Source organism: Paramisgurnus dabryanus, chromosome 10 (assembly GCF_030506205.2).
Source record: "Paramisgurnus dabryanus chromosome 10, PD_genome_1.1, whole genome shotgun sequence".
Taxonomy (NCBI): Eukaryota; Metazoa; Chordata; class Actinopteri; order Cypriniformes; family Cobitidae; genus Paramisgurnus; species Paramisgurnus dabryanus.
The window spans coordinates 3,790,662-3,804,701 of NC_133346.1; the positions used below are offsets into that span (position 1 = coordinate 3,790,662).

At 39.2% G+C, this 14,040-nt stretch overlaps 1 protein-coding gene across 1 annotated transcript in view; it reads left to right on the forward strand.

Annotated features, from left to right (window-relative positions):
* The window catches only part of mctp1b (multiple C2 domains, transmembrane 1b), a 51,256-nt gene that overhangs the window by 19,160 nt on the left and 18,056 nt on the right, over window positions 1–14,040 (forward strand). The window contains exons 7-10 of the mRNA XM_065262393.2: window positions 4,264–4,394; window positions 4,464–4,650; window positions 11,075–11,168; window positions 13,799–13,901. Coding sequence (XP_065118465.1) covers window positions 4,264–4,394; window positions 4,464–4,650; window positions 11,075–11,168; window positions 13,799–13,901 — 515 coding nt within the window. The remainder of the gene's footprint in view (window positions 1–4,263; window positions 4,395–4,463; window positions 4,651–11,074; window positions 11,169–13,798; window positions 13,902–14,040) is intronic.

Consider the following 14,040-nt stretch of genomic DNA (forward strand, 5'->3'; position numbering starts at 1 on the left):
TCTGTCTGTCTGTCTGTCGGTCTCTTTCTGTCCATATCTTTACTGTATCTGTCTGTCTGTCTGTCTGTCTGTCGGTCTCTTTCTGTCCATTTCTTTACTGTATCTGTCTGTCTGTCTGTCTGTCGGTCTCTTTCTGTCCATTTCTTTACTGTATCTGTCTGTCTGTCTGTCTGTCGGTCTCTTTCTGTCCATATCTTTACTGTATCTGCGGTCTCTTTCTGTCCATTTCTCTACTGTATCTGTCTATTTTTTATGTCTGTCTGTCTGTTGGTCGGTGGGTCTGTCGGTCTCTTTCTGTCCATTTCTTTACTGTATCTGTCTGTCTGTCTGTTGGTCGGTGGGTCTGTCGGTCTCTTTCTGTCCATTTCTTTACTCTGTCTGTCTGTCGGTCTCTTTCTGTCCATTTCTTTACTCTGTCTGTCTGTCGGTCTCTTTCTGTCCATATCTTTACTGTATCTGCGGTCTCTTTCTGTCCATTTCTCTACTGTATCTGTCTATTTTTTATGTCTGTCTGTCTGTTGGTCAGTGGGTCTGTCGGTCTCTTTCTGTCCATTTCTTTACTCTGTCTGTCTGTCGGTCTCTTTCTGTCCATTTCTTTACTGTATCTGTCGGTCTCTTTCTGTCCATTTCTTTACTGTATCTGTCTGTGTATGTCTGTCTGTCTGTCGGTCTCTTTCTGTCCATTTCTCTACTGTATCTGTCTATTTTTTATGTCTGTCTATGTCTGTCTGTCTGTCTGTTGGTTGGTGGGTCAGTCTGTCTCTTTCTGTCCATTTCTTTACTGTATCTGTCTGTCTGTCGGTCGGTCGGTCTCTTTCTGTCCATTTCTTTACTGTATCTGTCTGTCTGTCTGTCGGTCGGTCTCTTTCTGTCCATTTCTTTACTGTATCTGTCTGTCTGTCTGTCGGTCGGTCTCTTTCTGTCCATATCTTTACTGTATCTGTCGGTCTCTTTCTGTCCATTTCTTTACTGTATCTGTCTGTTTCTGTCTGTCTGTCTGTCGGTCTCTTTCTGTCCATTTCTCTACTGTATCTGTCTATTTTTTATGTCTGTCTATGTCTGTCTGTCTGTCTGTCTGTTGGTCGGTGGGTCTGTCGGTCTCTTTCTGTCCATTTCTTTACTGTATCTGTCTGTCTGTCTGTCGGTCGGTCTCTTTCTGTCCATATCTTTACTGTATCTGTCGGTCTCTTTCTGTCCATTTCTTTACTGTATCTGTCTGTTTCTGTCTGTCTGTCTGTCGGTCTCTTTCTGTCCATTTCTCTACTGTATCTGTCTATTTTTTATGTCTGTCTATGTCTGTCTGTCTGTCTGTCTGTTGGTCGGTGGGTCTGTCGGTCTCTTTCTGTCCATTTCTTTACTGTATCTGTCTGTCTGTCTGTCTGTCGGTCTCTTTCTGTCCATATCTTTACTGTATCTGTCTGTCTGTCTGTCTGTCTGTCGGTCTCTTTCTGTCCATTTCTTTACTGTATCTGTCTGTCTGTCTGTCTGTCGGTCTCTTTCTGTCCATTTCTTTACTGTATCTGTCTGTCTGTCTGTCTGTCGGTCTCTTTCTGTCCATATCTTTACTGTATCTGCGGTCTCTTTCTGTCCATTTCTCTACTGTATCTGTCTATTTTTTATGTCTGTCTGTCTGTCTGTCTGTTGGTCGGTGGGTCTGTCGGTCTCTTTCTGTCCATTTCTTTACTCTGTCTGTCTGTCTGTCTGTCTCTTTCTGTCCATTTCTTTACTCTGTCTGTCTGTCGGTCTCTTTCTGTCCATATCTTTACTGTATCTGTCGGTCTCTTTCTGTCCATTTCTTTACTGTATCTGTCTGTGTATGTCTGTCTGTCTGTCTGTATCTTTCTGTCCATTTCTCTACTGTATCTGTCTATTTTTTATGTCTGTCTATGTCTGTCTGTCTGTCTGTTGGTCGGTGGGTCAGTCTGTCTCTTTCTGTCCATTTCTTTACTGTATCTGTCTGTCTGTCTGTCTGTCGGTCGGTCTCTTTCTGTCTGTCTGTTGGTCTCTTTCTGTCCATTTCTTTACTGTATCTGTCTGTTTCTGTCTGTCGGTCGGTGGGTCTGTCGGTCTCTTTCTGTCCATTTCTTTTCTGTATCTGTCTGTCTGTCTGTCAGTCGGTCTCTTTCTGTCCATTTCTTTACTGTATCTGTCTGTTTCTGTCTGTCGGTTGGTCTCTTTCTGTCCATTTCTTTACTGTATCTGTCTGTCTGTCTGTCAGTCGGTCTCTTTCTGTCCATATCTTTTCTGTATCTGTCTGTCTGTCTGTCAGTCGGTCTCTTTCTGTCCATTTCTTTACTGTATCTGTCTGTTTCTGTCTGTCGGTTGGTCTCTTTCTGTCCATTTCTTTACTGTATCTGTCTGTCTGTCTGTCAGTCGGTCTCTTTCTGTCCATATCTTTACTGTATCTGTCGGTCTCTTTCTGTCCATTTCTTTACTGTATCTGTCTGTTTCTGTCTGTCTGTCGGTCTCTTTCTGTCCATTTCTTTACTGTATCTGTCTGTCTGTCTGTCGGTCGGTCTCTTTCTGTCCATATCTTTACTGTATCTGTCGGTCTCTTTCTGTCCATTTCTTTACTGTATCTGTCTGTTTCTTTATGCCTGTCTGTCTGTCTTTTTTGCCAATTTCTCTACTGTATCTGTCTGTCTGTCTGTCTATCGGTCTCTTTCTGTCCATTTCTTTACTGTATCTGTCTGTCTGTCTGTCTGTCTATCTATCTCTGTTTGTCTCTTTCTGTCCATTTCTCTTTATTTATCTGTCCATTTTATGTCTGACTGTCTCTTTCTGTCTATTTCTCTACTGTATCTGTCCGTCTGTCTGTCTCTTTCTGTCCATTTCTCTTGATTTCTCTGTCCATTTATGCCTGTCTGTCTATCTATCTTTCTGTCCATTTTTCTTTATTTCTCTGTCCGTCTTTCTTTTTCTGTCTGTCTTTTTCTGTACGTTAATTTATTTGTCTCTCTGTCAGTCTATCTGTCTTTCTGTCTCTTTCTGTCCATTTCGCTACTGTGTCTATTTCTTTATCTGTCTTTCTGTCTCTCTGTATGTTTATCTTCATTTCTCCACTGTATCTGTCTATTTCTTTATATCTTCTGTCCGCCCGTCTGTCTATCTCTGTCTGTCTTTCTGTTTGTCTCTTTCTATCCACTTCTCTTGATTTCTCTGTCCATTTATGCCTGCCTGTCTCTCTGTCTCTGTCTCTTCCTGTCCCTTTCTTCACTGTATCTGTCTTTTTCTGTCCATTTCTCTTTATTTGTCTCTCTGTCTGTCTGTATGTATGTATGTCCGTCTGTCCTCCTGTCTGTCCGTCCGTTTGTCTGTCAGTCTGTCTCTTTCTGTCCATTTTGCTACTGTGTCTATTTCTCTGTCTGTCTATCTTTCTTCACTGTATCTATGTATTTCTTTGTATGCTGTCTGTCTGTCTGTCCCTTTCTTCATTGTATCTGTCTATTTCTTTATATGTCTACTTCTCTTCCTGTCTGTCTGTCTCTTTTTGTCTATTTATCTTTATTTGTCTGTCTGTCTATCTTTCTGTCCCTTTCTTTACTGTATCTGTCTATTTCCTGTATGTCTTTCTGTCTGTTTGTTGGTCTGTCTGTCTCTTTGTCTGTCTGTCTGTCCCTTTCTTCACTGTATCTGTCTATTTCTTTATATGTCTGCCTGTCTGTCTTTTTTTCTTTCTGTCTGTCTGTTTCTGTCCATTATTCTACTGTATCTATCTATTTATTTGTATGTCTGCCTGTCCGACTCTTTCTGTCCATTTCTCTACTGCATCTGTCTATTTCTTTATGTCTGTCTGTCGGTCGGTCGGTGGGTCGGTCGGTCTGTCTCCTTCTGTCCATATCTTTACTGTATCTGTCTATTTCTGTCTGTCTGTCTTTCAATCTGTCTCTCTCTGTTTATCTCTTGTCTGACTCTTTTTATTGATTTTTATTGTGTTGTTTCTTGATACATTTATGTCTGTTTCTCTACTGTATATATTTTTATGTTTTTTGTCTCTCTGTCTTTGTCTTTCTTTGTCTTCATTTGCCCTATTGTTAGTAGCATTATAAAACAGTTTCGAGGGCTTTCTCCTGGGGATTTTTTTACAACAGTGTCAAACATGGCCAATTCAATAGGCTTTTAGATTTGGAAATATCGGTTTTATAAGAATATGTACATTCAGCAACATTGATGCCACCATGGGCACATCAGCGTTTACAGTATTTCCAGTCAGCAAACACCCATGCCAATCCTGACACAGACACTTCTTTACCATAAAAACAGACCATTCCTAAAACTCTCAACCCTCAATGGAGAGAACAGTTTGATCTTCATCTGTTAGACGAGGAGGGGGGAATCCTGGAGATCTCTGTATGGGACAAAGACATTGGCAGGAGAGATGACTTCATCGGCCAGTAAGTCACAGTTTTAATGCAGATTTCTCTGATATATATAAATGTATAAGTATGTTTAATGTGTGTTAGGTGTCAGGTGGATCTGTCCAAATTGAGCAGAGAGAAGACGCACAAGCTGGACGTTGAGTTGGAGGAGAATAAAGGGCGACTGTTTCTGCTGGTGACTCTCACGGCCACTGCCGCCGTCTCGGTTTCTGACCTGTCTGTTAACATGCTGGGTGACGCAGAAGAACGCCAGGAGATTATTAATAGATATGTAAGTCTGACTGCCACATATGTGCAACCCTGGACCACAAAACCAGTCATAAGGGTACATTTTTAGGGCTCGAGCACCGAGGAGCAGGCCAGAATGGCCTGCACCGAAAGGTGCGAAGCCCTATTGTTTTTGCTCGGATTTATTATTTTTATTTTTATTTTTTTTATTTTTATTTTTTTTTTACGTTTCAGGGCAATTTGGGGGCCTTAACATACTCAAAAACTCTTGAAAATTGGCAGAGATGTCAGAGTCGTCGGCCATTAGGACCCGGCAAAGGCTGTAATTCGGGCGTGGTAAGGGAGCTCTGTAGCGCCCCCTGTAATGCAAAAACAAACATTTGGTCACAGATCGGGCAAAAATTTATGCACATGTACGAGAGTTGGTACGCATATAGATCTCATCGACCCGAACAACTTTCGCCCTCTAACATTTAAGCTCCGCCCAACAGGAAGTCGGCTATTTTGGATTGTTTAAAAAATGCATGCATTGAACTTTTAAATACTCCTCCTAGAGGATGCATGCGATTGACACCAAACGTGGTGAACATGATGTCGAGACATTGGACTTGCTAAATTGCGAAGGGATTTTTGATATCTCGAACGGTGTTGCCATGGCGAGGCGACAAATTTATGGCGAATTCAGAGAAACAGGAAGTGTCTAATATCTAAGGCAAAAAATGTCTTATTGTGATGACACGCGGGGTGTTTGTTCGTCTGAAGATTCCGATCGCATCAATGTGCCTATTGTGACTCCCGGGTATAGCGCCACCACCAGGCGCCAGGAAGTGTGTCAGTCATAAAGCTGGATTTTTTTGACAGTTCCATGCGATGTTCTTTTAAATACTCCTCCTAGGATTTTCATGCGATTGACACGAGAATTGGTCAACATGATGCCAAGACATTGTAGATGATAAATTGCGAAGGGATTTTTGATATCTCAAACGCTGTTCCCATGGCAACCTGTTAAACTTTACTTTCATTTTGAAGGCATATTTAAACCTTACATCTGCGTGTGGTAAACTTTTAAATACTCCTCCTGAGGAAATAATGTGATTGACTCCAGAAGTGGTCATCATAATGCTGAGACATTGTAGATGATGAATTGTGAAGGGATTTTTGATATCTCAAACGCTGTTCCCATGGCAATGCGTCAAACTTTACTTTCATTTTAAAGGCATATTTAAGCCTTTCAGTTGATGCCGATATTCTTTTAAATACTCCTTCTAGAATAATCATGCAATTGACACCAAAAGTGGTCAACATAATGCCGAGACATAGTAGATGATAAATTGCGAAGGGATTTTTGATATCTCGAACGGGTCTGCCAAGGCGAGCTGACAAATTTATGGCGAAATCAGAGAAACAGGAAGTGTCTAAAATCTAAGGCAAAAAATATCTTATTGTGATGCCATGCGGGGTGTTTGTTCGTCTGAAGATTCCGATCGCATCGATGTGCCTATTGTGACTCCCGGGTATAGCGCCACCACCAGGCGCCAGGAAGTGTGTCAGTCACAAAGCTGGATTTTTTTGACAGTTCCATGCAATGTTCTTTTCAATACTCCTTCTAGGATTTTCATGCGATTGACACAAGAAGTGGTCAACATGATGCAGAGACATTGTAGATGATAAATTGCAAAGGGATTTTGGATATCTCAAACGCTGTTCCCATGGCAACCTGTCAAACTTTACTTTCATTTTAAAGGCATATTTAAGCCTTACAGTTCCATGTGATGCTCTTTTAAATACTCCTCCTAGGATTTTTATGCAATTGACTCCAGAAGTTGTCAACATGATGCCGAGACATTGTAGATGATAAATTGCGAAGGGATTTTTGATATCTCAAACGTTGTTCCCATGGCAACGCGTCAAACTTTGCTTTCATTTTCCAGCATATTTAAGGCTGACAGTTACATGCTGTGAACTTTTGAATACTCCTCGTATGGGATTTATGCGATTGACACCAAAAGTGGTCAACATGATGCCGAGACATTGTAGATGATAAATTGCGAAGGGATTTTTGATATCTCGAACGTTGTTTCTATGGCAACGCGTCAAATTTTACTTTCATTTTAAAGGCTTATTTAAACCTGACAGTTGCATGCGATGTTCTTTTATATACTCCTTCTAGGGAAATAATGTGATTCACCCCAGAAGTGGTCAACATGATGCCGAGATATTGTAGATGATAAATTGCGAAGGGATTTTTGATATCTCAGACGCTGTTCCCATGGCAACGCGTCAAACTTTACTTTCATTTTAAAGGCATATTTAAGCCTTTCAGTTGACGCCGATGTTCTTTTAAATACTCCTTCTAGAATATTCATGCGATTGACTCCAGAAGTGGTGTACATGGTGCCGAGACATTGTAGATGATAGATTGTGAAGGGATTTTTGATATCTCGAAAGCTGTTCCCATGGCAACGCGTCAAACTTTACTTTCATTTTAAAGGCATATTTAAGCCTTACAGTTGTATGCAGTTAACTTTTAAATACTCCTTCTAGAATAATCATGCAATTGACACCAAAAGTGGTCAACATGATTCCGAGACATTGTAGATGATAAATTGCGAAGGGATTTTTTATATCTCAAACGCTGTTCCCATGGCAATGCGTCAAAGTTTACTTTCATTTTAAAGGCATATTTAAGTCTCTCAGTTGACGCCGATGTTCCTTTAAATACTCCTTCTAGGATATTCATGTGGTTAACACCAGAAGTGGTCAACATGATGCCGAGACATTGTAACTGATAAATTGCGAAGGTAATTTTGACACATCGAACGCTGTTCCCATGGCAACGCGTCAAACTTACTTTTATTTCAGGCATATTTCAGGCTCTTGGCAGCGTAGATTAACTTTAAATTTGGCACACACATCTGATTTGTCGGCTGTTAAGTGTTGACAAAAACGTCAGATAAAGGCGTGTCTATTTAGTGACTGACTAGCGCCCCCGTTTGTCAAAAATATGGGGTTTCTTTAACCTACTGTACCTAAATGGGTCAGTAGCAACATGAAATAGTACACTGATATATACCCACTTGATGCACATGCCCACCGTGCATCGTTTTCTCGGAGGCACCGGGTAGCGGTAAACAAACGTGCGAGGGCCCGCCATCGCTGCTTGCAGCTATATTTTTATTTTTGAGATTTGAGATGCATCATCTAAAAGCTAAATAAATCCCTTTGATGTATGGTTTGATAGGAATGGACAATATTTGGCCGAGATACAACTATTTGAAAGTATGAGGGTGCCAACAAAATATTTAGAAAATCCCTTTTAACTTTGTCCAAATGAAGTCATTAGCAACACATGTTATTAATGATAAACACATTTTTGATATAATTACTGTAGGAAATATACAAAATATGTTCATGGAACATGATCTTTTCTTTTATATCCTAAAGATTTTTGGCATAAAAAATTGATAATTTTGACCTATACAAATGTATTATTGGCTATTGCTACAAATATACCCATGTGACTTATGACTGGTTTTGTTGTTCATGGTCACATATGTTGCAAACCGCTGTGTTTGAAAATGATGAACTCCAGATGAAAGTTTTTAACACTGTGTGGCAAATATTGCAAACTAATAGCATTTGTTTCCTGTCAAAGTGAACGTTCATCATTTTTAGTGGCTCTTTGAAACCACTGGGCCACATTCAGCATCTTTCGTACTCTCATCCAGTCACATTTTTAAACAGATTCATCTAAACGCCTTTAGGACCGGTTTCGCAGACGTGACTTAAACCTAGTCCCAAACTAAAATGCATGTTTGAACTTAACTTAAAACAAATTGCACTGAAGTCCAAATGAAACCAAAAATCATAAACTTCAATCAAAGTTTGAAAATGTACTTTCGCCGTCTTGAAGAGATAATTTTCTGGTGACGTCATCTAGACGACTTGATCAGTCTTATGCTGCGTTCACACCAGCCGCGGTAGAGGCGTCAAACGCGAGTGATTTCAATGTTAAGTCAATGTGGAGATGCGTTGACACACTTCTGGAGGGCTCGCGGCGCTAATGTGGGGCTCGGCGCGGTAGGCGCGATTTCGCCTCATTCGCGCATCTAGTTTGCACGAGTGGCGCGAATTGAGCTTTGCCGCGGCAAACACGCGAGTTGAAAAATGTGAACTTTGGCGGAAAAACGCACCTCGTTAACCAATCAGGAGCTTGCTCTAGTAGTGACATGATTACAGGAAGCGAGCAGAGTTGCAGAAGCCACTCCCATGACGCAATTTTCGCGTGAAGTCTCGATGACTAGATTTTCTCGTGCGGCTTTCACGTGCGAATGAAGCGAGTAAACTCAAAATGTTCAAGCGGCAAACTAGACGCGGTAGACGCGAATTTGACGCCTCAAACGTGGCTGGTGTGAATACACGGTTATGCTGCGTACACACCAAATGTGAAGCATTGTGTTCCTTGCTTTAGACTACTCGTGGGATTTAACTTTGTTTTATACGAATTTTTCGCTTGAGTTGAATATTTTCGAAGATGTGTTTGAGGCGAATTGCGTGTGTTTTTGTGGCAGTTGCGTCGCCCAATTGCTTCATTCGCATGTATTTGCATGTTTGCGTTGACTTTGTATGTAATCTACTTGCGCAAAAAGTTGAATACGCGTTTTGTGTGTGCGTTCCATTATGTCAGTTCCATTTCTCAATGAAACGCCTACTTTTTTATATCCAATCAAAGCACAGTGGAAAACACAAGCCACGCCCACGCAAGCAACATGGTTTCACTTGGGAATACATGAAAACACGGAAGTAAAATCTGTTTCGTGGGGACTTTAAAATATATCAGCGGCATTGTTTCACAGCAGTAATGTCAATTTTTTTAAAAGATACTTAAGGGGGCGTGTACACTAAAGCGTTTAAACGCGGCTGAATGCCCGGCGACTGTAGGCACTTGCCAGTGTTTTTTCAGCTAAGCACTTTGTTGCTTCTGTTTTGTTTACCAGTCATTGTATGATGCGCTGGTTGGTTGTTGTGGTATTTGTCCCGCCCCCTCCATTGTGATTGGATGGCTGAGTGAAAAGTGACATTGACGAGCTAATAGTTTCACCCAAAATCCGCGCCGAACGCAGAAAATAAACACCATTATTGAAATGTGCGAAACGATTAAAAACATATGCCGAACTCCGACGTAAACGCCTTGGTGCACAAGCCCCCTAAATATCATAACTTACTTAAGGCCTAATCCTGGCTTAATTTAATCCTTGTCTGTTAAACCGGCCCATAAAGTTGATATTTATTATTCTCAGGTGAAATCCAGCCTCAATTATTAGCATTTCTAAGTAGTCGCATTTGTTTGCAAGTCTTCCTTGTTGTATATCATTGCTCACTTCCCAGTCTTTGGTTTTGTAATCCATAAATTGTCTTTGAATTGGTTACTTAGTTTTTTATAAATGTAAAGCCAAATAATACCTAATTTCTGATTGACAAAATGCTTGCTTGTTGAATTAGTTGGTAGTGCTTTGGCGTGCCGTACACTTTAATGACCAAAAGGGGGCGTAAGATGACCACAGTCCACTGCAGCATTAATATGGGCCGCTTCTCAATTCTTATTTGTCCATTCTTGTTTCCTTTCCTCGCTTCATTTCTTTGTATCTTAGCTCCACCATCTTGGGATGCGAGGGAATGATGAGAAATCGAAGCACGACACATATACACTTTCTATATTAAGTTCATTCTCTATAATCAAATCTCAAGTGCATTAAACACTAAAAATATTACAATAACAATAAAATAAAGTCAAACGTAGCCCCACATTAAAATAAAATGCGTACTTAAAAATCCATTAAAATGTATGTGAAATGTGCCATTAATCTAAAGAAGCGATGATGTGAAGGGGGAGGAGAATTTATGCATGCGTCAGGTTAAGTCGATAAAACACTTTTGTATCCTCGCTCAGGAAAACCTCCTCACTCCTTGATCCTCGCCTCCTCACGGTGCAATTAAAGAATTGACATCTGATAAAATCAGGAAGCATCAATTTGAGGATTGAGAAGCACCCGTGGTCTCGGTAATATTGGGGGTTGAATTTATGAGTAACCCAAAGAGAAAGAGAGAGAGAGAGAGAGAGAGACATCTCTTCCTTCAAAGCTGTCTCTCATCTCTATTCACAGCTTGTCTTTGTTTTGGCCTCGGTCCCTGGAGGGCCGGTCAGTGAACCGCTTACAGAAACAGACAGACCTTTTTTCATAACAGCTGCATAATGAAGATGTATTCGTGAGAGCCACCAGATAATCTGACTTGGCGTTTTTCTAGCAATGTCGTGGTTGCAAAACTGCTCGCAGACTGTGATGCGAGATTAAAGAAAGTTCATGGTCAGATTGAGCTGTCAGAGACGTGTGGATGTGTTGCCACCCGGCAGATGAGATGCGATGCATGTGTGCTAAATGTTTGTGTCTCGTTTGATTTTTTTTTAGAGTCTTCTGAAGTCGTTTTTTAACTTGAAGGATGTGGGAATCGTCCAGGTGAAGATCTTGAGGGCAGAGGGGCTGATGGCCGCTGATGTCACGGGTAATAATTCACATTGTTGCTATTCTGTCACTTCCTGTTCCGCTTACTGCAAAAATGAATGTTTTATTTTCAGCATACTGTAAATATCTAACAATTCTTAAATGTACTCGATAAGCAAAATAACCCAAGATATTAAGTCTATTTTTAAGCAAAAAAATCAGGCATATTTTAAAAATGTGACCCTGGACCATTGGTCATAAGTTGCATGGGTATATTTGTAGCAATAGCCAAAATGCATTGTTTAGGTCAAAAGTCAAGATATTTATAAAATTTCCTACATAAATATACATAAAAAATTATTTATCATTAATATGTCTTGCTAAGGACTTCATTTGGACAACTTTAAAGGCGATTTTCCTAATAAATTTAAATTTTTTGCATCCTCAGATTCCAGATTTTCAAATAGTTGTATCTCAGCCAAATATTATCCTTTACTAACAAACCATATATCATTAAAAGCGTATTTTTTAGCTTTCAGATGACGTATACATCAAAAAATGTACCCTTGTCGAGCCGATTGTGTAGTGGGCAGTGCTCCAACATACGTTGCAAACGCACTTTCCGCAACCCGAGTTCGAATCCCGGCTCGAGGTCCTTTGCCGATCCCGTATCCCTCTCTCCACCCTATGCTTTCCTGTCCTCTCCTATCATACTATATATATAATAAAGACAAAAATTACCCAAAAACATGTGGCCCAGGGTCACAAATATCTGCCGGTGGGGTCCGAATTTATTTTTGAATTAAGTTGAAACTTCAGTTAAGTTTATTTTTCTTACCTCACAGGCAGATATTTTATTTGTTTTCAGCATAAACTCACTTGATTTTAATATTTATAAAAAAAACAAGACTTAATCTCTTGGGTCACTCAGTAAATTAACTTGATTTAATAATTTTTAGATACATTGACCAGAAAACAAGAAAAAAAATAAGTAAAACTTGCAGTGTTCCTACTTACGACCATTGAAATCCAGAAAATAGGATTTTGAACAATTTTATTTATTATTTTATTATATATTATAACACAAAACAAATGATGTAACTAATATAAATAAATAAATAAATACATTAATATAAATATATAAATATATATATATATATATATATATATATATATATATATATATATATATATATATATATATATATATATATATATGATGTTCGAGCGTCGCACTGAACACTTCTGATGTAAAATATCATGTTAAACACCCTCATATATCTGCAATGTATTCAGGCTTTCTGGCAGTTTTCTGAATGTTTTGTTGTGGTTTATGCCTCAGTCTCTCCGCTAAAAGAGTTTGATGGAGAGATGACCGTCTGAAAGACCGGAGGAGGGCCCCCTCGCCGCTATATTATTATTAATTCATATAGTTTTTGTAGGTTTTCTTTGGACTTGCCCACCTCATGGGTTCTGATTTCACGGTTCTTCTGGTAGCCACCATGGTGGACGGACAAAAGCTTAAAAGAAGCACACACACTTTTTTCTCTCTAGTTGGAGGAATGCAGTAGTCTTCAATGAAGACCTTTCAAACTTTACTACTTTTTTCCATCTGATCCACAGCATCGGCTCACATGAGACTTTGTTTTATATTTTACGCACCATGATTGTGGTGAGAAAGTTGTGTAATGAATTTAAATGTGGGAAAATGTTTAAAATTATGCGGTTTCTATTTACATATGGTAAACAGTGTAAAGGGGAACTGAGATTACTCGTATTGCCATCTAAATATATTAGATCAGTCAAATGAAACGGTTAACCTAGATGATTTACTAGTATGTGTTTTAATCAGTAGGAAAATATCCAGACATGCAAAGTTTTTAAACAAACAACATTCACTGGGAAGTTTTGAAGTTACATTATAAAAACACAACGTAGTGAACAATAAAATGATTGAATTATAATCTCTTTTTTGTGGTATAGCATTGCGTAGGTTTGACACATACTGATAAAAAATGTATACCTTATAAGTCACTTTGGATAAAAGTGTCTTCCCAATGCGTAAATGTAATCGGGAAAACAAGAAATTATTTGTGAGAAAATGTGATTGTGAAATATTTAACCATGTGTTATTTGCATGAGCGCTATTACTCCGCATATCACAACAACTCCATCACTTATTTCTTTTTATTTTAAAGGGATAGTGCACATTAATTGACACTTAAGTCAATCATAAAAACATGCCAGATTCATTTAAACATGCCAAATAGGATCATTTTCTTTCTTTTTTTTGTCCTATAGTCCCCAATTTGAAGCAGATAAAATTTTTCTAAAATGTATTTTTATAGTTTAAAGGGATAGTTCACCCGAAAATGAAATTTACTATTTCTCATGTTATTACAAATCTGTATAAATTTCTTTGTTTTGATGAACAAGAACAGAGATATTTTGAAAAATAACAATGAGCAGATCAGGGGCACCATTGACTTCCATAGTAATGAAGCATTTTACTATAGAAGTGAATGGTGCCCCTTATTATTTTTTATTTTTTTTTATTATTTTGTATCTTCATGTGTGTTCTGCAGAACAAAGACATTTTTGGGTGAACTATCCCTTTAAAAGTCCAATTGTTTTTGCGGCTGATATCATCTTCGTAAGGTAAACAGTGATAAACGTGTTATTGTGTTTCAGGAAAGAGCGATCCGTTTTGTGTGGCAGAGCTGAGTAATGACCGTCTGCAGACGCACACCGTCTATAAGACGCTGAATCCAGAGTGGAATAAAGTCTTCATATTGTGAGTTACCGCCACCGAGTCTTATCATACACCTCCAGATAAATTCACGCATTCACAACCCATAAGTGGATTAAGACAGAAAGCCAAAGATCAACAATTTGATTGTGCAAAGTTATATTAAAAACAACGGCTACACTTT